The sequence below is a fragment of the Tauraco erythrolophus genome, chromosome 14 (genome assembly GCF_009769465.1).
Source record: "Tauraco erythrolophus isolate bTauEry1 chromosome 14, bTauEry1.pri, whole genome shotgun sequence".
NCBI classification, from domain to species: domain Eukaryota; kingdom Metazoa; phylum Chordata; class Aves; order Musophagiformes; family Musophagidae; genus Tauraco; species Tauraco erythrolophus.
Window position 1 is genome coordinate 4,513,058 of NC_141478.1, and position 26,012 is coordinate 4,539,069.

At 40.2% G+C, this 26,012-nt stretch overlaps 1 protein-coding gene across 4 annotated transcripts; it reads right to left on the bottom strand.

Annotated features, from left to right (window-relative positions):
• Positions 1-2,062: 2,062 nt before the first annotated feature.
• Positions 2,063-25,735, bottom strand: SYNM (synemin). 4 transcript variants are annotated; one of them, XM_086620142.1, is made up of 5 exons: positions 24,906-25,735; positions 18,586-18,710; positions 11,138-11,211; positions 6,475-9,625; positions 2,063-6,339 (listed from the first exon to the last, which is right to left on the bottom strand). In XM_086620142.1, exons 1-5 carry the CDS (start codon positions 25,689-25,691, stop codon positions 5,844-5,846), a joined length of 4,632 nt encoding a protein of 1,543 aa, XP_086476268.1. In that variant the 5' UTR covers positions 25,692-25,735; the 3' UTR covers positions 2,063-5,843. The 4 variants fall into 4 exon arrangements, with proteins under 4 accessions (XP_086476268.1, XP_086476266.1, XP_086476267.1 ...); XM_086620140.1 differs by having other exon boundaries at positions 2,063-6,379; positions 6,419-9,625; XM_086620141.1 differs by having other exon boundaries at positions 2,063-5,981; positions 6,057-9,625.
• Between the last annotated feature and the right edge of the window lie 277 nt (positions 25,736-26,012).

A 26,012-nucleotide genomic window follows, 5' to 3' on the forward strand; every position in this document is an offset into this window, starting at 1 on the left:
ACCTGATAATAAACTATAACCCTTATCTCCCTGCATGTTTTTCAGGGCCACAAAAAGCTGACAAAACAAAGATCAAATAAGATAGATCAACACACTGAAACATCAACCACCATGAATCTCCTTCTAACTATTGTCCCAAAGCACAACATCACGATTGGGAAACAAGGCCGATATGACAGGCTTCTCATTCTTAACAAAGATGAATCAATTTAGTCCATTTCTCCTATCCATCATGAAGACCCAGTGTACCTTCTTTGTGTGAAATACTGGAAAAAAAAATATTATTTGAAGATAGATTGATGACATAGGTGAGTACAGGAATAAAACTAATACAGGTGAGCGTATTTCTTACAGTCTTTGACTTTTCAGAACATTTAGTCACTTTTTATTTCCTTCAGCAAAAAAAAAAAAGAAAACTCACTGAAATTCAGTACAAAAGAAGTAAAATAAAGATAAAATTCAGGCAGCCACGTCTGCTTGTGGATTACAAATCAACTTATTAACTTCTTGTATGCATCTAGATTTTAGTTTTCTAGTCTATTCAAGGTATTTATTTTACTGCAGAAAGAATCATGAAAATAACAGGAAAGTAGAAATTCTAGTCTGTCAGAGGCATTTTGGTTGAAGTATACTGCTTTTCCTATCGGGTCTATAAAACTGAAGGAAATTCTACCTAGTATTAGAGTTCAGCATCTCTTAACTTTCTCACCTGAAAAAAGGGTCTGTAGTTGAACAAAGTAGGCTGGATTCCAGCTGTAAATTCCTGCCACGCCAACTTCACATCATCATTTGGAAATAGAAACCAAAACTAATACTAGTGGTTTGTGATAACCCCATAGCTGGAGATAACATCTTTTAAAAAAACAGAGTTTTTCCTAGCTGAACAAAAGCTTTTCCTTGTTTGTCGGGCACATTGCTTGTTATTTTGCACGTTTGGTTGCAGGGATACATCAGGAAAAAACAGTTTTACCTTTGAAACCATTTAAATTTGGAGCATGAATAAACACTCTTCCCTCTACCCCCCCATTTAATTTCAAGCACTTCTTTATAGAATTTAACATTGAGAGACCCCATATTTTCATTGCATCTTTAAAATCACAACTGACAAATGTGTCAAAAGCCAAGAGTGTTCAGGGAACTGAAAAGAAATCTTAAACAGTGTGTTAAACACCAACCCACTGTGAGTCCCATTCCTTACTATTCAGAGACATGTTTCAATTTTCAGAGAAATCGGATGTTCACCATTGACAGTTTAAACAGCACTACTTAACTTAGTAAATGAAGGCTGAAAACATGCTTTTTGACAGAGGCCAGTTTCAGTGGAAACTATTTTGCTGATCGTTTAACCATCTTCAGAATATGCTGTGATTTAGAGAGTAGCTTCAGATATTGTTTTTCCCTGTTTTGCAAAAAATGGAGAACTATGTGTTTTTTCTCAGTGTATTAAAAATGGATGATGTCTTTAGAAAGTCTCACTTGTTCACACAAAAAGCCATTATCACCCACTTCTGTAATCAAGAGAAAATTGGGTTAAAGGCATGGTATTTTCTTCATTACAAACAGAGCATGTGATTAAAGAGAAAGATAAACTTCACAGCATAGAGAGAGGTACTGTTTTAAAAAATACATATATATCCTTTTCCACAAAAGGTCTAAACATGCTTAAAGGTTTTCTTTGCTAGAAAAGGATAGATGTTGACTTACCTTGGTCAAATTCCAGGATCCAAGGAAGACTGCGATGCTAGCCACTCCAGGAGTGCCACCTTCCACGTTGTTTTACACACCACCTCTCCCACTACCTGCTGTTGCACTCGAGAACCACTGCTCCTCCACCCATGTGGAGTAGTTTTAATAAACAATGCTATGTTTTGCCATAATTTCTGTTATCAACGTGAAAAAGGTATGTGCTCGCTTGAATGAAAAATTATGTTGATTCTTTGAACCAAAATTAACTCATCAGTCTGAGAGGCCTTAGAGCAACATATTTAGAGACATTTAAGTCCTTTTTCTTTGACAGTGCAGCCTTCAAAACATCACACATGAAGAAAGAGAAACATCTGCATTGATTTTGATTGTTTAATACTCAAGAGTGAAAAAGTGTAAAATCACAAAGCTTATACCACCACAAAAACGCAGTTTCATTGCAAATGACCAAAACACAAGCTGCCTGCAAAGTTTCACACAGCTGACATCAACAAACCCAGTTTCAACATTCTTACCGTCTTTTTAAACACCTGCTATTCACAAACACCAGTCGATACAGAGTTCTAGGTCTCTCACACATCTTTCTTTATATTCTATGCTATGTTTGCTTCCTAGACCAGTGGTTTACACATTTGGAAAACAGTGCCCCACTTCTGATCTATATCAGCATATAAATACATAGTTTTCCCCCCCCCCAAATTACTAATTATATTTTTAAAGCATTTTGTTTAATCCAAACTCAGCAGTAAAGTTCTTATTTGTATTTAATGAAAAGCACGACTTATATAAGTAAGCTTAAGAAGTGCACGCTGACCGAGGTTGTATCACCAACCCTTCCAGCCACAGGCTATAACGCTTATGCATAAAGTGATCATACAGGGTGAGTTAGCACATCAGACAGTAGGTTATATTTGCTCTTCCTAGTAGTGCATGTACCTACGGCCCTGATTCTGCAAACGCAACCATTTAGGCCTGCAGGATGCATTGTCCACCTAACTACATTTTGTTGCCCGAAGGTAGTATTATCCAAAAGCTATCATTATGTCAAAATGTCTCAGGTTAACGAGAACGAAATGGAAAATGGGCTGCTTACACAAACATTTTTAAAACTTAACCCCTTTTTACAGGAGATACATTTGTTTTCACAGCCTGAAATTATTCACGCAAAGAAACTGCGCATATCTTCAAATGTTTTGCTAATGCACCTTTCCAGTTCCCTACAGTAAACCAACTTTCCAACAGTTGATTAAAATCCTGTTGGATTTTAATCCTTCCACTACCTTTTCACCCCTGTTGGATTTTAATACTAAATAAAATACTAAAGAAAGTACAGAGAATTAATTTTTCCCTCCAGACAATCAAAACAGAAACATACCTTGGTATAACCTACTACATCTGACGGTGATGTGTAAAGGAATTTTTAAAGAGCTGTTGTTGCCTCAGTGGAAACAATACTGATTTTTATTTTTGTTTTTCTCCTTCAATGCTAAAGTCATCTGCATTTTATGATTCACTTGCTCCTTACTGGTTTATTCCTTCATCTGACATTATAACCTTCTGAGCAGGTGAAGATAAACGAACAGTGCTGGTACAGTTGTTCCTGAGGAGCCTGTCAGGGATTCCACAAGGTATCAATAAATGGGTTTGACCTTGTAAGTAGCTTTTTGTTGGTTACAAAATACATTTTTGGGAGAGCTTCTTGTATCTGTTTTACAGAGAATGTTTAAGTTTCAGCTTACAATAAAACTTTAAGAAAACTAACACTCTTTTTTTTAACTCCATTGCTTATGATGGACTTGACTTCTTCCTTTATGCAGTTATTTAATACATGAAGCACAGAATCTGATGCAATTATGCATCTAGCTGGAAAATTCTGGCTTATCCATAATTATTAAAATAAACATAGAGATGTTACCATCTTTAAAATCATAGGGTCAGCTAAGGAAACAAAAATCTAGGATGTTATTAGAAATATTATAATTAATAACACCCTATTCATGAATAGAAGCACGAGTTTTTTTAAGCACATATTAATAATTTTGAAAAAATATTATTATCCATTAGTCAGTGAACAGGATAAATAAGATTAGCTTACATGCCTTTAGTGCTTCTACATAACTCAGTTTCCTATTAATTTTCCAGCTGTTGGGTACACTTTCAATTTCAACAAATGATTTCATAGCACATGATTGAAAAATATCCAGTGAGTACACTGGTACTCACACTTATACAAAATGAGGAAAACGTACAGAAAATTTTGAAGTGCAGACAAACCTCATGAGTTAATCTTTGGAACATTAATAGCTTTGTAGTTTCAAACTTGGTAAAACTAAGGCACGCAACAATTAAACTGTCCCATATCTGAAACAGTATGATATGTCAGTCAGCTTCTCTTTAGCTTTGCATTTACATTCATATTATAAAACAGCAGTCTGTTTTGAAAAAATCTAGCTTCTGTAAATATTAAGGAATCTGAAAAGTGAGTAGCCATGCCAGACTAAAAGAGTTTAACTGGATTCTAATCTGGATTAGCACACACAAAACTATGCTTACATAACCACAGGGGGAAAAAAAAAAAAAATCTGAGTCAGCCACCACCAGACTGGCACAACGGAGCCATCCGGATACAGGCGTCTTTCTCCTCTGCAGAGAAGGTGTGAGAGAGTGAGTGAGTGAATGTGCGTGTGTCACTGCGTGCACGTAAAAATAGCAGCTTCTCATTTGTCTTATTTCTCGTATGTGTCCAGTATGGTATCTTCTTACCCCAGTGACAAAAATATTTTGGCTGCTATTTTTGCTTCTGCTAGCACTGCACAGTTTGGTGCAGTTACTGGTGCTGGCTTCTGGTCTGGACTTTGAGGTCACTGAATTGTAATTGTAAAGTTTAATTACGTCCTTCATTTAACCAATGTGCAATCCAAGTGAAATTAGCTTATTTTCAAATGTTTTAAGTAGAAACCAACCTCGGCCTGAGGCAAATGTTACAACCAGAAAAAAGAGAAGGGAAAAACAACAAAAAAAGGAAAATTCAAATCCCAGGTTGGGTTTGCAGGGTTAGTAATTGGAAAGAACATCTTCTCATTTATAAACAAAGAAAGGATTACCTGGAAATGACTTGACACACAATGATCATAAGTGTCATCAGTGCCATTTTTAGAAGTTTTCTTCAGAACAGGACACGTATTAGCTAATTTCACTGTGTTAAGAAACTAGGCATTATGCAATAATGTTTGACACTTCACATTTACCTTTAGCAATACCTAGTATCAAGGTAACCATATACTGCAAAATAAGTTGATATTATTAATGTACATAGCTACTGAAGCTGTAAAAGGTTTTCCTCACTTCAGTGGAAATACTATCCAGCCTATTTTTCAAATTTTCTTTTTAAAGATATTAAATGTACTGATATCTAACCATAAAAATCACTATTTTGCATTAGAAGTACTGTGAGAAATTCTTACTTCACTGTTACCTCTTTCTTTTTTGCACTGCATTCTAGCTATACAAATAATGATTTTTGTCAATTCTTGCTATGCTTAGTTTGATCCTACAGAATTGTATTTACTTTTTATATCTTTAATAACTGTACCTTAAAATGTTCTCATTAGATATTGCATATAAGTACAAAGAAATGGAACTGAAAATCAGCTACCTACCACTCTCACTAGTCATATATGCTGTTATATTTGTGGTTAGTAGCTTGAGATTTAAATAGAATTGCTGAATATTTCAGTAACCAAGTACAATACAGTATTTAAAAAAAGTAGTAACGGAAAAGTTCTATTCAAGCACATACCTATTAATTGACCTGCTATAAAATAAACAAAAAATACAATCCTTTCAATTCCCCAGTAGGAAATTCCTGTCTCTATGGGTGGAAAAATCTGAAATTACTGAAGGCAGGTCTCTGAGGAAAAACATATTAATCGCATGATTTCTCCCAAAAAGAAAATTTCCAATAAAGTAAAAAATGTTCTGAATAGGTAGACGCTTGGATGCGATACTTCTCAGTCCACTATTAATAATCTAAATAGTTTGAGTGTTTCCCCATCCCTTTTTTTCCTCTTTTTAAAAGACAAGGATAATCAAAAATCTTTATAAACAAATTACTAAGTAGATTTCATTAAAGAGTCCTTTCAGAACCACTGTCCATCATTATCATCATCATCTTCCTCCTCATGGTCCAGATAGAGAAGAGCGACTTTCTTTTCATCAGAAATAACTGACCTTTGGTCTACCATTCTTTGCAACTGTACAGTTTTATCAAAAAATGACTTTTCCACTACCTTTTCACCATGATCTTGAGAAAAACTGGAAAGAACATAACCTCTTTTGTTTTCATTTTCTACAATCTGTGACTGACTAACAGAAGGATCTTGCTTATTGGATATGAGCATTGTTGCTTGCTGTTCTCCGCTTTCTACCGTAGATATTCCACCCATATTGGAAACATCCATCTGAAAAGTAAAAGATGTTTCCTTGGATCCTACTTTAATATGCTTTACAGATCTGCTGCTCTCAGATGACTCTTCTGTTTGTGAAAGGTTCTCGAGCGTTTCAGAAACAGGTCTTGTAAAGATTATTTGCTCAGCATGAGTTTCTACAGGACTTATTTTAACGTGCCTGAAAGACCTATTGATATCTGAGCTGCTTTCATTCTCTGAAATATGTCCTTCTTTATTGAAGAGCTCTGGAGCCTCAGAAAGGGAGCCCTGATATATGACTTGTTCAGTGGTTTTAACTCCCACTTGACCTAGTCTAACATGCTTTATTGAGCCTTCTGAAAGAGTCTGGTCTTCCAGTTCACTGATTTCTGTGTGCTCAGAGACGGGCCCCTGGTAGACAATTTTTTCAGCTGTCATAAACTCTTGAGGACCCAACTGAATGTGCCTGACTGAACTTTCTGCCTGCGAGAAGTCTCTAGTGTCACTGACCTCCACTTTACCGGAGATTGGTCCTTCAAAGATAACTTGCTCAGTGTGAATCTCTTTTGGACCTAATCTAAAGTGCCTTATTGATCTGCTGACATCCACAGACCCTTCTGCCTGAGAAAGGTTACCCGAGCTATTGAGCTCCAGAGAGTCTGAAACAGGCCTTTCAAAAGAGACTTCTTCAGTTACTTGCCTTGATCCTACTGTGACAAGTCTTGTGGACCTGTTGAAATCTGTTGAAAACTTCTGGGAAAGATTTCCAGAGTCAATCTCTTCTACAGTTGTAATAATAGGGCCTGTATAAATTACTTCTTCTGTGGTTTGGATTTCTGCAGGACCCAGCTTAAAATGCTTCACAGATCGGCTGAACTCTGATGATCCTTCTTTCTGAACAAGATCTTCTGTAGCACTGAGCTCCAGCGTTTCTGAACCAGGCCCTTCATATACAATCTGCTCAAATCTCTGAACTTCTGCTGGACCAACCTTAATATGCCTTATGGATTCGGTCTCATCAGTTGATCGTGATGAGTGAGAGACTTCTCCAAAATCTGCAGTTTCCAAAACCGAACCGTCATAAATAACTTTTTCAGTGGTATGATACCCTGTGCCACCACTCCTTCTCATTGTGGACGAGTTGTAGATTTCTTGATCAGCCAAAGGAGCATATTTATCACCGCGGGAAGAAACATCTACTTCTATATTGCTTCTACCATCAACTCTCTCCGAGCTCTCTTTTTTCAGGGAGTGTAATGTCGCCTTCTCCTTCTCACTTGCAATTACTTCACCAAGTTGAGCTACATCAAATTCATCAGTATTAAGGGTCTGTGACAGACTGACTTCAGCAACAATTGTCACCGAGCCACCCTCCTCTGTTTGATCAACTTTTTTGATATCAAATTCTAAGCTACTAGAGTCAGCTTTATTTTCTTTTGTTAATGCAGACAGCTCCTCTTTCACGCTTTCTGGGAGACTGCCCTCCAGCTGCTCCAAAGCTTCCTTCAATTGATGTTTAGGGTCCTTCGTTTCTTTCGATAAAAGCCCTTTTATTGAAGTCTGAAAATCATGAGGAATTTTAATTTCTTTTTCAATAACAACAGATTCAACATGGGATGTTTCAGTTTCAGGTTGTCCTTTTAAAATATGGGCGCTTGCTTCCTCCCCTACCACTTGATATGTTTCTTCTGGAGAGCTTAGACCTTCGTCTCTCTTACTTTGTGTGCCTTGCAAAAATTCATCTTGCCAAGAATATTTAATAGTTGATTCTTCTTCTATATGAATTTGCCCATATATGGAGTCATCGTCTTTTTCACTAGTAATAGGATGATCATCAGGAACGGACACGAAATATTTTTGTTCAACAGGTGAGTCATCTTCCTCAGTTACTTCTTCCACATGAGTGAAACTCTCATGGCGTTGTTTCTTCTTTTTAACATCTTCATACGTGAACGTTATGTTTTGTTCCTCCTCATCACCATAACGTCTCTCTCTCTCAGGGAATGTATCTTCCACTTCCTCTACTTCGAAAGGCGTTGAAAAATCAGTCCTTTCATCAGTGGCATAATCTAGTGGCTCCTCTACAATCTCAACATTAACAGACATGTTCTTTCTGCCATCATTTATTTTCAGGCCATGATGTACTATATGTTCTATCTCCTCTTTGGAAGGAGTTCCCTCTTGAACCACTTTTCTAACATCCTGGTTTGACAGACCTTTTACGTCAGCTTCATCAGAAATATCTATGCTTTCTTGAACTTGAGACTTCACTGTGATCTCAGTCTTAATTTTCCCATCATCTGGCTGTTCTTTCTTATTAAAATGGGTCACTTTCATGTCTGTTGATACTTGTGAACTAGAAGATTGCGTAAAACTTTTAAGAATGTCAGCAACAATATTCTCTGCTATATTTTCAGTTGACAGGGTTCCCGTTTTATGACTTTTGTCACTAATTCGCTTTTCATCTTTCAAACTGGATTCTGCTTCAGAAATACTCACTTGGTGAATTTCAGCAGGCTTAGTTACATGGTCATCTGTTTCTCTTCCTACGGAAGTTTTAAAACCTTGCAACCGTATTTCTTTATTAGTCTGAGATTCTTTGTTGGGAGCAGACGTTTCAAGACTGATAGGTATCTCAATGACTCCTTTGCTTCTTGATTCCAAGGTCTCATCTGTATCTTTAGTTGATTTGCTTTTCAAAGTTCTTGCATTAGAAAAATCACTCCCTGTTAACTTCTGGTTAATGACTTCCTCGCGAATATACTTTTTCTGCTCAGTCTTCCTTCCAAAATCAACACTTCTTTCTCCTGTAAAAGGTTTCTCATCTGTTTTCTTTTTCTCCTCCTTTGTTTGTTTCTCCAGCTTATCTTTTTCTTTCAGCAGAGATTTTTTCTCTTCGGTTGGTTTGCTGTCTCTTTTTTCTTTTAGTGTGGTCCGAGTTTCAGTTATGGTTTCTTCATATTTGGATGGTTTAAAATTGGCATTCAGCTCATAAGTTGGAAATCTAGTGAAGCTTGGTTTTGTTCTTGTATTTTCAGAAATCCCTGGCTTTGTGTCAGGCTTGTGGTCCTTGTCTGATCTTTCAGCATGTGCTGATTCTTTTGAAAAAGATACTGTGGATGAAGTTGTAACTTCTGTTTTCTTTCTTTCTGGTACTGTCTTTTGCTGCATTTCAGTGGTTTTCCAGCTACTGTAAGATGGAGTAAATGTTCTTAGTTCTTTGTGGTCTGTTACAATCCTTTCATCCTTTGTAACGGTTGTCGAAGGGCGATATGTTGAACCAAGTACATCTCTTCCAAAAGCTCTTCCACTAGTTGTTGTCCGTGATCCAGCCTGTGTTGATTGAGCTGAATAACGTGCAGAGCTGCTAGTATTTGTCACTGGCATTCTGTGTCTTGTATCAGTGATCCTGATAGCTGGTGAAGCTTTATTTCTATTTCTTTCTTGGTAAGTAGAGTAAATATCAGTGTAGTTATATGAAGTGTTTATAATATCTGCAAAAAGAGCACAGGTAGCCAAACATTAAAATAATGTCTTGTATCTAAAAATAATATAAAAGAGAGGGCATGAACTAAGAAATTTTATACTACATTTTTGAAAAAAATAATGGCTTCATTTTCAGTGGAGCTTTGTGAAGGCATTCCTGTAGGTTGTGCACGATAATTAAGTCTATGCGTAAATTGTAGTAAAAAGCTTTGCTTTCAGTTTTAATAAGTTGCAAGTTCTTTCTAATTTTACCTGTTGTGAGCTACTGGATATTATGGCATTTACTTAAGAATTACACCTTTCATATTTATATTAATGTTCATTTAACATTTACAACTTTTATTAAATAACGTATGCGAATATCCTAGGCTTTGTTAGTCAAAGTGGCCTGAAGTTTCTCAGTTCCTATTAAGAATTAATGGCATACCTGCCATCACATGCTGGAAATTGAAAACAAAAATACAACTCTTCATAGCCACAAGATGCAACAAGATACAAGAAGGGAGAGAAATAAAGAACCTTTTAGGCTGTATCTATACAATTCAATACAATGTACCAGGAATCATTGTCTGGCCCTAAGAATAACCAGCACTGCAGAACTCAAATCTCCTACTCCTAAAAAGCTAGCCACATCTCCTGGGATTTTTGGTAGTATTTCCTGGTCTGTGGTAACCACTGAATATGCCTGAGCATTGTCTGCAAAAGTACTGGCTAGTCCAGACCAGAACCATGCCAGGAACAGCGCTAACAATTTCAGAGCACAGGCAATTCGATGTGAGTGTTTCAGCCCAGGCCCTGGTCTGTTTAATTTACTACTACAGACACAGCCTTCAACTATCTTCTGGGTCTATGATGGTCTGATGATTTTAAGACCACACATCGTTAAGAGTATTACAGAGACTAATTCTGTTATTGATAACAGCGGCCGTAACAGCCAGATCAAAGGTCCATCTTAGCTGGTATCTTGTGTACAGTGACCAACAGTAGAATCATAGAGAAGAGTATAAGAACAGGGCAAGTAAATAGTGATACTTCCCTGGTATACTCTCACAGCCTCCAGAGATTTGCAGCTCCTAAGATAGAAATGGTATCTTTATGTTTAGTAAGTCTTTGATTTTTCTTTCATTACTCTGCTACAATTTCTCTTTAACCCATGTAAACTTTTTAACACTCACAATGCCTCATGATAATGCATTATGGTTTTAACTACGTGTTTTGTTAAATACCTCTTGCTTTATACTTCAAAACTCTCCTAAGACCTATGGGCATCCAAAAGTTCTTGCACTATTAGAGCTATGAAACATCACTGCCTACTTACCTTCTCCACTTGAGTCATGACTTTATAAGTCATCTCACATAGAATATCACGACGTTGATTTAAAATATTAATACTCAAAACCAGTTCAATATTCACTTTGCAATACACTCATAAAAAGTATTCTTCAGGAATATTATAACACAGTAGTTTCCAGTTATATTTAATTTCCTTCAACATTCATTTTTTAATATTCAATTTTTACCTTGAGGCAATTTCCCCATATGCTGATCTCTCCATTGTATAATCCACTGGTTGCTTTCCCCTTCTAACAAAGCTCTGCAAAACACATAAAAAAGGCATTCCATTAAAATATTGAGAAGAATAGTCACGATATTTAACATTTGTAAGTCTTACAAACAGAAACAATTATCCTGCAGTTGGTCAGATCCCGAGTGCGTTTCACACCCCATATTTTTATTACTGGGAATGAGAAATCCTTAGCATCCTCCAGACTCTTAGTTCGCAGAGTTCAAATCGTGAGAATAATGCAATAATCTTATAGTAGGTGACAGCAGCAGACACAGTACAGTTTTAGATCAAATCTTCCACATTAGCCAATATACTGCTTCCTGACATGGACAAGATGTTCTGATTTCCACTATAGAATCATATAAGCTAGCATTTTTTTTCCAGAATGATGATCTTATAACAGAATTAGCAGAAAACAGAGCCACAAAAAACTTAACAGATATTCAGTAAAGCTTTTTCACAGAAACACATGGAGATGTTTTATAAGGAAAAGGGAAAAATGAAAAAAATACTTGCAAGCAAATAATCAGCAGCTTTCTTGCTGGTAGTATAGTACTAAAAGTGTTGTTGCAGTGTGATATATATGAGGGAACTGTTATAGCCAGGATTTATAAGTTCTATCCTTTACAAATGAAAACTGAAGGAAAGAATTACTTGTACTGTCAAACACTGGCTAGTGCTGGAGGAAACAACTTACAGTATTAAAGTAACGATTCTTAGTTCCTATTCAATCACAAATCAACACGACGTATTTTACAACAAAGGACTAGGAAAATTCTTTGTGACAGAAACTGCTTGGTTTCTTCTAACGACATCTCTGTTTGTCCCCTCTGTTCCTCAGCCTTCCATTCATTCTATTTTGCAAAGACTCTCTAATACCTTCCATAGTTCCTGGACGCCAACACTTCCCCAGGACTAATGTGGTCAGGCTTTCTCTTGTTGGCCAACCAAGACACCATGTTAGCTCAGCAGCAGTTGATCAGAAATGGACAGGACACCAATTCGCTTACCTTTACTTTATGGAAATGATACCACTACAAGCAAATAGCAGAAGCAGGCAACCACTGTTGATAGTGTGCTTCATAATTGTGTCTACTCCCTGTTCTTGGTGCACTAATGCACAGAATGGGGACTCTTCCACACTGGTGACACACATAAGCTGTTCCTGGAGACATTATACCCAGCTGATTGCTCAAGAACACTGGCTATCCTTCCTTTATGCCAAACTTTGTTCCCTATACAGCATGCACGTCCAAGGACCACACTCCCTTAAGACCCATCTGACAGCAGCCACAGGCTTGTTCCATTCCTGCATAAGGTCACTTTGATTTCTGCATTCTACAGTGGTGGAAAATACTCCAGAGGTACCTTTCCCACAGAGATGAGCATTATTATCCTGAATATATATTATTTATATTTATTGGTCTGCATTATTATTCAAAGAGGCACACAGCATACTTTTGTCCTGGGGGGTGTGGGAGTTGTAAAAAATTACCAAACTGCTCTAAAAAAAACCCAAAATAATTGTTGGCTTCTTCCATATACCAAATACAAAAAGTAGATATTAGGGTGATCTTACTCAGTCGTAGAAGTTTTAGAGATGGTTATCCAGAAAGACTGGATCTCAGAATTCCTGATAAATTCTCTGGAAAACTTTGTGCGCTTTCCTTCCTTCCTGCTGTCTATACGCCTGTATTGTCTGACATAAAATATATCCAGTCTTTAAAAAAAAAAGAAAAGAAGCAGTTTCTCCCTCTTCCACTTTTGCAGGGCCACAAGCTGTGTTAACCCCAGCAATTCTGGTGCAACAGCCTAGAAATTCTGTGACAGGTTCTTTCAATATGCAACAGAGTTCTCGAATCAGTACAGCAACTTTGGTATTTTTTACATTCACTTTGACCAGTGAGACAACTGTTTCATCATTTCCGGTTTTGGAAGTGCCAGATGTTTTGCACTGATAACATACAGCTGCAACATGAAAGTTGTCAAGAGTAAGGCTGGAGGATTATGATAGCCAAGGCTTCTGACTCCCTAGGGGGTAGTCGAAAGCAATTTAGGATTGTGATATAAACACATTCGCTGGGCATTTCTGTCAAAATTAACAAAGCAGGCATTTTAAATGTCATCTATAGATTCACAATTCACATGACTGATCACTTTGGACATTTTATGCTTCTTTTTGTTTCCGACTGCCTCTGGACTTAGTAGGACAATGCTACATCAGCCAAACGTTGTTAGTAAGGTTTTCTTTGCAACCATGGATTTGCCTAGATTCAGAAGAAAAGCCGGGTTAGAATTACCTAACGTATTTGCAGGTCACTTTCCCGCTTAAAAGAGGCTCAGATGGACACTTTTACTTCTCTTTTGTTAGTCAAATTCAACCCTAGGATAACCTTTATTAGGTAAAATAAAAGTAAAAGCAACTTTTCTTCCTCCATGTTAAAAGAGGCTTTATAGGAACTAGATCACTTGAACACATATAGAGAATGTTCCCAAGACCAAACATCTGATCTGATGAGGCTAATGAGTGCCAGACAAATGGCTCTGATAGACACATGCTGGAGAAGCTGGTGGTGACATTGCAGAAACATATTAAGGAGCTGGCAATGTAAGTGTTAACCATGACGAAGGAAACCAGGAATGTGGGTAGTTTGACTAAGGATTTCTGGCTGCTGTTAAAACAACAGTTGTTCAGTTGCTGCAGCAACGTATGAAGTCACTAAAAATAAGTTCCAAGAGGTAACTGTATATGGCAAAGGGCAACAGCACACAGAAAAGAAAAGCCGGATCTGAAGTATTACTACTGAAAAGACACTGTATTTGAAAATGAAAGGCAAAGCTTCATGAAACCTCTATAAAACTGGACAGTGAATCAGGGTTTTACTGTACACATAATATACAGTGTATATAGTTCATAACATGTATTTCCCCAAGCTCATCAGATACATAAGACAATGTTAAAATTACTTTGGCTTCATAAACTAGCATGAGAAACTGTAGTGTAATTTACTGAGCACTGGCTTGGAAGCCAGCAAACTCAGGGTATGTTCCTCAGCCTGACCACAGCTTCAGTTTCTGCAAGTCATTTTGCTGCTCTGTTCCTTTGCATCCTTTCCCAGTACTAATCATTTAAACCATAATCAGTTTGTGGTGAGGACAGCTTTTAAAATTCCTGAAGAACAGGCTGTTAATCGCAACTGCATGAACTCTTAAGTATTCACAGCAATAACAAAAAACATTCCTCCAAGCAGCACTCTTCTAAAAAATAACCATGTCAGCTACTTCCTGGAAATCAGATCCCAAATGACATATGCCCATATGTGTTAATAACTGTTTAAGTGTTGCCAGAAAATATTCCAACTGCACCTTTAACTCATCTCATTATTGCCATTTATCTAAAGTTAGCAGCAACATGCTAGTCAGCCTGGAGCCCTGCAGTGTGGTGGATGACAACAGAAATAACTAGTCCATGAAAGCAGGTGGGCGAGATAAATTGGTTGGGGTGAGGAGAGAGAAGTTACCAAAAGGATGCAGTGCAAACGTTACCATGGTCATTCACAGCAGCAATGACTTTGTTTCAAATACAGAAACCCAAAAATCTCAGATAGGGACAGTTAGTCAGCAGGCTGTAAAAATTCATCCTCTCTATCCTGGATATTTGGGAAAAAGTCATTTAAAAAAAAAAAAAAAAAGAAAACAAACCTCTCCAGGAAGTGGAACAGAAGAAGCATTTTTAGAGGTAAAGGCCGCTCCACACCTTTTTTCCAATCATGGGATGGGAGGACAAGGACCATGTGATGAACAGCAGGTAACTGACTATATTAAATTCCCTGGGTGTAGAAAACTCAGAATGTCCACAAAATAAAACAAACAAACTAGGATTTCAAAGTAAAATCTTTTACCCTTCAACAACAACAACATATTTTAGAGAGAGCAGAAAAACTACTTATGTCAGAGGCTCTGGGCAGCCTCTGTTATTTGAAGAGAAGAAGCTTCTGATAGCTGAGGAGAAAGGCTTGATAGCAATTCTGATCCTAGGCAGATTTTCTATCTCCTTTTAAAATTAAGAGTCTTACACAGTGACTAATTCACCACTTCTCTCTGGAAATAAGCATAGTCTAAGAAGTTGTGGTTTTGCAGGGTTCCAAGAACACAGAACAAAACTGCAAGACACTTGATAAATATTTACTTCAACACTGGTGAAAAAGGACTGGGAATGAAGATTCCCATGAGGTATAGCTTCATAAAGCCACATAAGACATATACTTCACTTCCTGAGTGAGTCTCAGCTCCCAGAGCAGGAAGGGTGAGCAGAATCAGAGAGGAAGTACACTTGGCCCTTGGGGAAGGGTGTTCCTTGCAACAATGATCCATCTTGCCAGTCCAGGAGCAATGCTGACTAACGGAAAAAAATGTCTTTAAAACAGGATCTGTAGGAATTTTAAAACAAAGAGAAAATACAGGGTAGGAGGTACAAAGAAAGCTCCAAGTAGACCAGATACAACACCCTTAATCTATAAGCCAGGAGGAGAGGAGGTGACAAGGCCCTCAAGGAAACTTCTCACTGGCAAGTTGAGGATGTTGAACTAAGTGTGAATAGGTGCCTTTCACTTCCAGTATGCATAAGCGAGGGTATATGCCAGCATCCTTCCTGAAAGCAAACTGAAGCGGGCTTCGCATGCCCTGGTTATCACAGATAAAAAGACCTGGGAGAGGAACAGGATTTGAAAAAGCACATAGATGAGCCAGCCAGAATTCTCTTACTAGACAGGTTACCAGCTAGATCCACACTGATTCCCTCCCACAGCAGTGTCGATAAAGGCATACAGTAGGGAAGATGTTATTTTCTTCAGGGAGAATACGAAAAGAGGAATAGGTAAAACTGCTTCAATGTAGAAAACATGAATCAAAACAATCACTTTTCAGCTTCTGACATTTTAAAACACTTCTGTTTGTGGGCATTAGATAGCATGTTTTCTCATCTGTAGCAAGGCTCATTTCTCTGTTTTCATCTGTAGATCTTTTTCAGCAGGTAGATGCTCATTTGTCCACTGAAGTCTGCCTTGCCAACACAATCAGTGCTACAAGTTGCATTCACTACAATCGGATGAAGAAACCCTCCAGGTTAAGGAGCTTCTTAACTGGACAACAAACGTGCTGCAGGTGATGCTGAACTGTCCTCCTTTCATTAACAAGGGCAGGGAATCTTGGACAAACCAATAACGCTCAGATAATCAGTGATACGACCTCTGGAGAAATCCCATAATTTAATGGGTTTACACGGTTTTACAGAGCAGAAGCACTGATGGTTCACTTATTAACTAAGAGCATGACCAAACAACTAAATATCTGGGCATTATGATTCCTGCCTCTGGACGAATACTAATCATCGAAACAATTCTGGCAATTCTGTTATTGTCAAAGTGCTAATCCCATTTTGCAGATGAATAAACCAAGGAAGAAAGTTTAAGTGACAACAGTAAAAGTCAACTTTTAATTTGACTTTTTAACTAATTTAATTTCATCAGAGCTAGGATTAAATTTAGAAGAATCATATGTTTTAGCAAAGCTAACAGAATTAACAAACACAGGTAAGGATCACAACTGGCTACCATTTCCACAGTTTCTGCTCTACCAGTAATGCTCCAGACACTACAGGCTTTCCAAGGATCACAAAGATCCCACTCTACCAACAAACATCCAGGTAGTGTTGCTCACCAAATGACTGCTAAATACTTGTCCCATATACTGCTTGTGATTTCCTCTCATCCAGAAACCACCCTTGGTCTGTACCACATAGAACACAATGCTCAAGGCCACTTGAACAGACCATTTTTACTCTTTGATGGGCTACAGACATCCTTTGCTCACTAGTCTCTTAACAAGCTACTTAGAAGTTGCTCTTTCAAGATTTTCAGTTATGCAACTACAAATAAAGTTCATATTTATCTGTGGATTGCTTTAGTCTACACATTTCATCCATAATTCAGCTGTTGCCATCTTTATCCAGACTTAAATGCTTATTGGGTCATAGCAGTGTTACATGCTTAGAACACAGCGTTAATGATTTAGGATACAGAAGCATATATCTTATATACCTGGTAATACCACTGTCTGTGTATGCAGGTTGAATATGAATAATGTACACAATGTAGACAATCTGATGACTGAGACATGCTCCTTAAAAAAAGGATACGAAAGTAGGCTGACATTAAATTTTTGCCAGTTATTACTTTGCTTAGTAAGAATTTCACTTCTCTGTATCCGAAGATCAATATCTCAATGAAATTTATTGAAAATATTGTGGTAGTTGTAGGAAAAAACACAATCTTTACAATAAGGTAGTATCTTCCTCCAGTTAATAGGTTTTCGTTTGGTGTTTGGGGTTTTTTTTTTTTTTTCTTTCCAAATCACTTTTATGCCATGTGCCAACTGATACATCATGATTCTCCAGACAGAATTACTCGGGCTTTTCAACCCCACAGCTATAAAGTGGCTAGAGAGATATACAGTACTGAAGATTCATTAGCAGAAATGTTGTTTGCTGGTATCTCACACCTGATCCAAATATGTTTCCATAACAAACCAAGGATGGAGAAAGGCAGGATTTAAACAGACAGACTTCTCTGTTATCTTCCCGCTATTCTATGACTGAAACAAGAATGAGAAACTCACTATTGTTGATGCTGCAGGTGGACACTATTTAAACAATGAACTGTGCCATATAATTTGACAGATGGCAACTACACTACCTCCTGTTTTATTGTTTGCAATCGAGGGATACTGGCTCCTCAGCTTGCAATCAAATATTACATCAACAATTCACATCAATTTGATTCATTAACTTCACTGGGACTAAGAAAGTTTCTTAAATATCAATATATTTGTACAAAGTTATTAAGATTCCTATGGATTATATTGGCTTCTCTAACATGTTGTTCCGGGGACGGAGGAATAGAATGAATTACTACCAGAGATAGTTTTGCTCCAGTGATCAAGTTCAAGTCACCTCTGCCCACTGATAACACTTATCAGTGTTACTAATGAATAACAGTATTTTACTTATTATTCCAGTTTTCCCAGAGATCTCAGACAACTCCACATGTATGAGCAGCTTTCTGAAGGGGTGTTATCTTCCTTTCACAGACAGCACAGTCAAAGACGGAATGGCACAGTGACCCATGTCGCAGAACAAGCCAACAGGGAGCTAAAACCTGACATTCAGGGTCTGTTCACTCTCTTCTAACAAAACTGCAACACATACAAGGAGTCTTGATCTGAGACTCTGAAGTAACTGTCTATATTTTAAATGCTGGAAAGAAGGTGAATAGTCCCGTTTCTACAAAGAGGGACTTAAAATTATCCTTCGATTAGACAATTGAATGTGACTGCAATTCTTACCTGTAGGTTTCAATTTCAAGGATGAGGCCTGCTTTCACCTGCAGTAATTCTTGATAGTCCTTCAGATAATCTGTGATGGACATGGTCAGGAACTGCTTTTCTTCTTCTAGGGCGTCGATTATCCTCTAAACAGAAATATTGATTTTTAGTTTTGAACTAACATAAAAATCTATACACTTGAATGCCTAATAACTTAAAACTTTTAATTAAAAAAAAAATCTGAGAGAACAATAAATGAATACGTTCCATCACTTCAAAAACCAGAACAAATCTGCTCTACGACCTCCCCATATATGATCTGAAATATATTGGTACTGAAGGAGAGTTTTATGCTAAGATATAATTTTATGCCTTACTAAGCTAGTTAAATATTTAAGTAAAACCCATTCAGATGCCCCATACAAAAGCTATCAAGTACACGTAGCAAGGAAAATACACTCCTTTATAAATGTGATGCATTTTGACATTTTAAGGGTGTAGATGTACATGTTTAAATCATACTTGAGATCAGGAATTTTGGCGATTGCTTTGCCATGAGAAGCTGGCCTATTTCTCAGTATTTTCTATTCCATAGACATGTGGGTCCAAATCAGCTTTTGGATTCTAGCATCTGGAGATATTCATAGTGCCTACAAGGTGAAGGATGAACCTCCAGCGGTTCCTTCAAGCCAAGTTTTCTACAATATTTGGACACTTGCTTCGCAGTCTACCCAGCTTTGTCCTAACTGCTACTCAGCAGATAACAAGGGATTGCTCATTTTCACCTTGATAACTAAATGTAACTTTGTACCTTCATAGGTGTGGGGGGTGTGTGTGTGTGTACAGGAGGGATGCGGTTTATATGACACCTACAAATAACTGAGAGCAGCAGAACTAGAACTGACAAGACAGTAGGTAAGGAATGCCCACCTTTCTTTAACAAGTTTTGGAAATGGAGAAAAGAGACTGATAAGCAGAAAAATACCGAAGTCCAAAATGATCTAAATTTGAACATACTCTGAAATACTAAATGGAAGATTAAATACTGAATAACCATACACAACAGAAAAAGCAATGAAGATTTATGCAACAGAACATGAAGGTTTGCTTTAGACCAAGATAACTGACTCTTCATGCTCTTGAAAAGAACATCGCAGAAAGCAAGTGCTTTAATTGCTGGTGTCACCTCACACGTGAAGGGCAAATTGTCATCTTCTGGAAAATAAGCCCTCCCACAATAATTGAGAGGATCTTGTTGAGTACAGACTCAGAACTACAAGTATCAATCTGAGCTGTTCAGTGTGGTTCTCAAGGGTTTCCTTACTGTGGATGGAATCTACTAACCCAGATCAATCCTCCTCAGCAAGCACTAACTGAAATACTATAGATTACACTTTGTTCTGGAGGCTGGAAAGACAGAAATTAAATCTCAGCAAAGGTCTGGTTCTGATTTGTTCACCTCATTCTGCACTATGCCAGGACACTGAACTGTCATTTACAGAGCAAAATCTCATACACGTTTACAGCACTGAACAGGAATTCATGGCAGCATATTTTAGATTGCATCCTAACAAAGGATCAAGATGCTGATAGTCTAGTTTTCAAAAATTCGAAATACATCATTTATATGCAGCAAGTGTTCAAGTATCACAGTATGAGCCAGGGCATAAAAAGAAAGATAGAGCAGGGGACTCCCCAGATGGGCTAATGCCAGTACGATATGCTAGGCAGAAGTAAGGTTTAAGAACCAAGAATATAAAGTGCTAGCGTTTCAAACATTACTAGTCTTTTTCTATTTTCTTTTTTTTTTTTTTTAAGTAAAAATAAAAGAAAGCTTTATGAAGGAAGCTGCCTGTATCTTCACATGCACGTGGGTATATCTCTATATAACACACATTAATCTCTTTCTTCATTTGCAGCTCTTGTTAAATGACGACACTGACGTTTTTGATATAACAAACCTTGCCTACAGTGTTCAGTGTACCTTAAAACTCCCTTTTTATGGCAGAAGACAAATCATATCCGAAAAAGTACCACCATCTACCGAACAGCCTCATCCAGACTGCAGTGGAGGTAACATCCTGTATGGTCACGCACAGCAGCAAGCAGAACTGCTGACCTTTAGCAGCCGAGAGGCAACAATCCTGTTCAAGAACTGACACAATGGAAAATCCCAAGATGAGAAGGGAAGAAAAGTGCCAGGCCCTGCTTTTAGAAGGAAAAGGCCATCAGGCAAATACGGCCAGGGTGTTGACAGAACCAGAGGAGTCCGCAAAAGACAAGAAAGATGGGATCTCTATAGGACCAATCCCTAAAAGTGATAAGAGCTCTGATACAAACCATTAAGTGATTCAGGTGTTTGTTGCCTCTCCGATTAAACACAGAGACTAACATATACATGGAAATGTTAAAAAGCCTCACAATGCACAGGTCTTGCTCCAGTCCCAGAAGAATCTGAACAGAGAATGTGTACACTGGACTACAGAGTGTGTGGCGCTCTGAAAAGACTAGGGATATTCACACCTTAAGGCATAGGAACGTCAGTCCCTCACCCCAAAAGGTTGGCAGTCTGGGTTTGAAAATCCACCTAGATTCTACCCACTGGATTTGGAGAGCACTCGGGATCCAAAAGTTGGGAGTTAAATACAGTGTCCTAATGATTACCATAAGGGGCTACATAACTCAGCCAGCTGCGTAATAGTTCCAAAGGAATTCATTCCAACAGGAGCAGACGTTGTATAGACTGGATGGCAGACAGCCACCCGTCCAGCCCTCCCGTCACTGATGCTTAAACATAATGCAGAAGACAATTGGCCTTAAGTCCCATTTCCAAGCATGCCAAAAAGTACATAAACCACTTTGGCAAAGTTCAGGAGACAGCAAGCCGACAAACTTCCATTTTGCAAAAGGTAACCTGTATTGTTGCAGCTGTGTTTGCTTCACACAGGACTTTCTTGGAAAGATTTGTTTCTCAACCACATCAAACCCATGCCCCCTCAAATCCCAGTGAAGTCCTGCTAGAACTCAGTAAATGAACAGAACTGATTTTCTAATTCTTCAGATGTTCCTTTCCAGGCAGCAGCGAGAAATTTTAGAAGGGCAATAGGGGGAAAAGAATTTACTTGGGTTGTCCAAGCTGCACCTACTCAGGGAATAAAGAGAGGTTTCCAGCCTCCAGCCCTTTCCATCTGGTACTATTTACCGATCCCATAGCTCATTCAGTGGCTCAGCAGGGGAGGCCCTGACACACTGCACTTAGCTGGCTAGAAACTGGTACACCAAAAAATGCACATGACACATTGATATTATATGTTCATTTGACAAGATGTTTTCTTCTTCTCTGGAGCTCATAATGCTGACGTGGGAACTGACCCTAAATCCATCGTATTAGTGAAAAATTTCTTCTTCCTTTCAAAGCAGCAGGATGAGCCGTGGCCATTTTTACAGCCAAAAAATAAAGGGCTTTCTCACATCACTGAGGGTTTTTGCGTAAGTATTGTCACAGCACACAGCTAAAATTGTGGAAGAGACCTACTGAGTTCATCCCTTTAGCACCCAGGGCCAGAGAAAATTTTCCAAACAATGTATGATTTACAGCTTGCCTGGTTCAGCTAAATTGTAACTCCAAATACATATTTCTATTTAACATTGCTGAAAGCTTTAGTGAGGACAAGGACAGAGCAGGAGGCAAAGATGGACATATAAGGCGACTGGATGATATATGGAAAATATGAATAAATCCAACTGCCATTGCAGCTGCAATGAACAGTAATCACTGGACTTAAACCTGTACATACAGAGCATTTCTGTGTGACACTTTACAACAAATAAGCGTGGAATAGATGCTCTTTAAAGAGTAGTTTAAAATCCATGATGAACATACTTTCGTCAATAAAAGAAACAATAAGGGAGGGAAGAAAAAGCTTTGATCGCGAGAACAAAACCTGAAACAGTTACTTCTGGACATTCTATAATTTGTCTTCCTCCATGTGAACAAAAGATACTTTGTTTCTCATATACAGTAAACTGGCCACTGGAGAAGGCCTTTCTCATTAGAAAGCAAACGTTTTAAATATGAAACTGTTCAGAAGTTACAAACCTTATGATATAATTTTCACCAGAATTTAAATATTACGTAGATACATATTCTAAGACAGCTCACATATTTTTCACGTTGGCTATCAAAGCACTACTTTTTTTTTTTTTAATTCTTGTATAACTAAGATTTGAAGCTATTGCTCCTGTAAAATCCAAATCATGCCAAATGCTCATGAGAGTAAACCAGAAGTTTGTTACCTTGGTATCAGAATAACAATCCATTTTTGCGTATTGAATCAGGACAATTCAAGGGCATGCACTGATTTTCATTATCTGACTTCTACAACAGGTTTCTCTGCCTCCACTTGCTCTTCTGAATAAACTTCTTTAAAGTTACAACCAGGTGCAGAGACAACACACTGGTACAAAAACACCTTGCTGAGTTGGAAGGGTTAGGTATCTGAACACACTCATTCTAACTGGCTTTCAAAGAAAAACTTGTAGCACAGATAGTGAATGATACAAAATGCTCTTATTAAAACAACACCATATTTAAAGGTTTTGTGTTTGAGCAATGATGATCCAAGATCAATGAAATTTTCATTATAAACCCCTAATAACAAATACAGACAGCAAGGAGGACATGTTTTGGAAATCAAAGTAGGCTTATGTTTATTTATATAAATCTATACTCCTTAAAAAACAGAAAAAAAAAAACGAAAAAATGAATAGGTTTTTTTCTCCATTTTCACCTGACTTTGATGGATAGATGTAACTAATGAGGGATTTAAATATAACATCTTCTTCTAAAGCTTTGGAAACATTTACATACATGATTGGAAGAACGAAATGTCCTGTCAAAAATGAAAATAAAATTGATTTAAAAGTTAAAAGCCTTTCTGATTACTTCTTACATACCTCATCTGCCTCAGTTCACAGCATCTGCAAACTATGCAACTTGCAAACAATCTAGCAACGTACAAAAACCAGACACACAGCAGCAGGTCCCCGTCCTTTCCCAATTGCCAGCACCTCCATAATCTACCAGGGCTGCTGGACACAATGTGACCATTAGCACGCGGGGTTCAGACAAACACCAAGCACCAGCAGAGTGTTAATAAAAGGTCTAACGATGAACAAAAGAAACGTTGCCCTCAGGAAATCGACTGGCGGTCCGGATGATCTAATACGTGCTCTCCCCTCTAAATTTGATGAACTGATATTTTGCTGTTCCAGCATTTGCTGAACTGTTCACATGCACAGGATGATTATACATCGTTACACCGAAGGTTATTCCGACAGCAAGCAAATTCTCAGCTACAGATGCTATATAACCTTCTGTTTAGCAACACCACACATCCACCTCGAACACATACCAGTCACTGACATCGTTAAAGTTTTATTTCAAAAAATTCCCGCTCTGCTCACTGCCTGTAGCACAGTAACGAGTCTTCCTGCCTTCAAACAACTAAAAGTTTTGTTAACTACGCTGAGGCCCACAAGATTTTCTCAGGCTCAGGGCGTGCAGGAGCGTGTGTAAAGCAGGAAGAAAATTTAGATCATTTCTCTGATCACAACAGGTCAACCTCAAGTCCCAGGCTAGGAGGGAAGCTTCGTGTCCCACCGCACAGGGACTTGGTTCATCTGCTCCCAGGGACTGCCCCATGCCCCGTGTGCTCACGCCAACCCAAGCAGGGGCCCTGGCAAGCCTTTGTGCCAGCTCCATGCTCTTGGGTACTTGCCGAGGGCGGGCTGGGAAGGGAGCACCTGTCACCAGGAAGATGGCCTCTGGGTCATCATCTGCCTTTTGATCCCCACCTTCCACAGCCAGCTCTCCCAAACGGAGCAATGGATGTCCAAGGGACACCCTTCTCCCCGCAGAGAAGGGCTTCACAACAAGCTCTTGCTGGGCCACCTCCTCTTCCAGCCTGGGGAAATCCTGCTGCAGGGGGGCAACGCGGGGTGAGGAAACCTTGGCCCAGGCAGAGTCAGAGGGAGCTTTCCGAGGGGTTTAGGCACTTCCCGCAGGAGAAGCAACAGGAGAGATGGGAGTTGGTCTACGGGAGCGGAGTGCCAGGGTCATGGGAAATCGGGCTCACGTCTCAGGGTGGGCCAGAACTGGTGGGAAAAAAGCGAGTGGGAGGGCGGAAGGAGACTCAGGGGAGCACCAAAGCCAGCACCAGAGGGCGGGAAGGAAGCGGCACGACTAGAGAGTCCCGGCGCAGAGGGCTGGGAGAGGCCCGGGACCAGGGGGACACCGGCCGGGGACCGAGCCGGCGCGGCGGCGGGGCACTACCACGCACCTCGTACTCCTCCACCTCGGCGCCGTGGCGGTCCTGCATGGCGAGCAGCTCCTGTTCCAGCCGCTCCCGGAGCCCGCACAGCTCCTGGCCCTGGCGGTGGAGGTCTTCCAGGTGCTGGCGGCACTGCCGGCTCTCCTCCCGCAGCAGCTCCAGGTTCTCCCGGCTCCGCTGCGCCTCCTGCTCCTGCAGCACCTGGATCTGCTCCTGGTAGCGCAGCAGGGTCTCCCGGCAGCTCTGGCTGAGCAGCATCTCGTAGGTCTCCTCCAGCTCCTCCAGGCTCAGCCCGGCCAAGGGGGGCGGCAAGGCGGCCAGGTCCATCCGCAGCTCCCGCATCTCCACCGCCTCCCGCCGCTGCCGCTCCGCCAGGTGCCCGTGCTCCGCCTGCAGCTGCAGCAGCAGCTCCTCCAGGGCGACGCACTCGCCCCGCAGCCGCTCCAGCAGCTCCCGCTGCCCGGCCAGCTCGGGCTCCAGGCGGCGCCGCATCGCCAGCACCTCGGCGCCCAGCAGCTGCAGCTGCTCCAGCTCCCGCCGCAGCCCGTCCCGCTCCAGCTCCGCTTCCAGCTTCGCCCGACTCAGCTCCTCCAGCTGCATCCGCAGCCAGGCCAGCTCCTGCTCGGGCACCCGGAGCCCGATCAGCTCCTGCTCCCGCAGCTCCGCCAGCTCCCGCGCCAGAAAGCGGTTCTCCTCCTCCAGCTCCCGCACGCGGGACACGAAGACCCGCAGCCGGGAGTTGAGCTCCTGCAGCTCCCTTTTCTCGTCCCATCCCGCTTCCCAGCGCCGCCACATCTTGCCGGAGACGCGGGGTCGGGGCCGTCGAGCGGCCCCTCCGCTGCCGGCGCTGCGCAGCCGCCGCCTCACCGCGGGGCTCTGCGCGCCGCCGCCCGCGGGGCGCCGCTCCCGCCCGGGCCCGCCCGGCCCCGCCCCGCCCCGCCAGGCCCCGCCCCGCCGCGCGCGCCACGCTGCCCTGCGGCGCCCCCTGCCGGACTCTGGGCGCCTCCCGCCGAATTGCTCTGAGGGGGGCGGCGGAGCCCCGCGCCGGGAGCAAAGTCCCGCGCCGGGAGCGCCCAGCACCGCTCTCGCGAAACCCCTTCCTCAGCATCCCTGTCC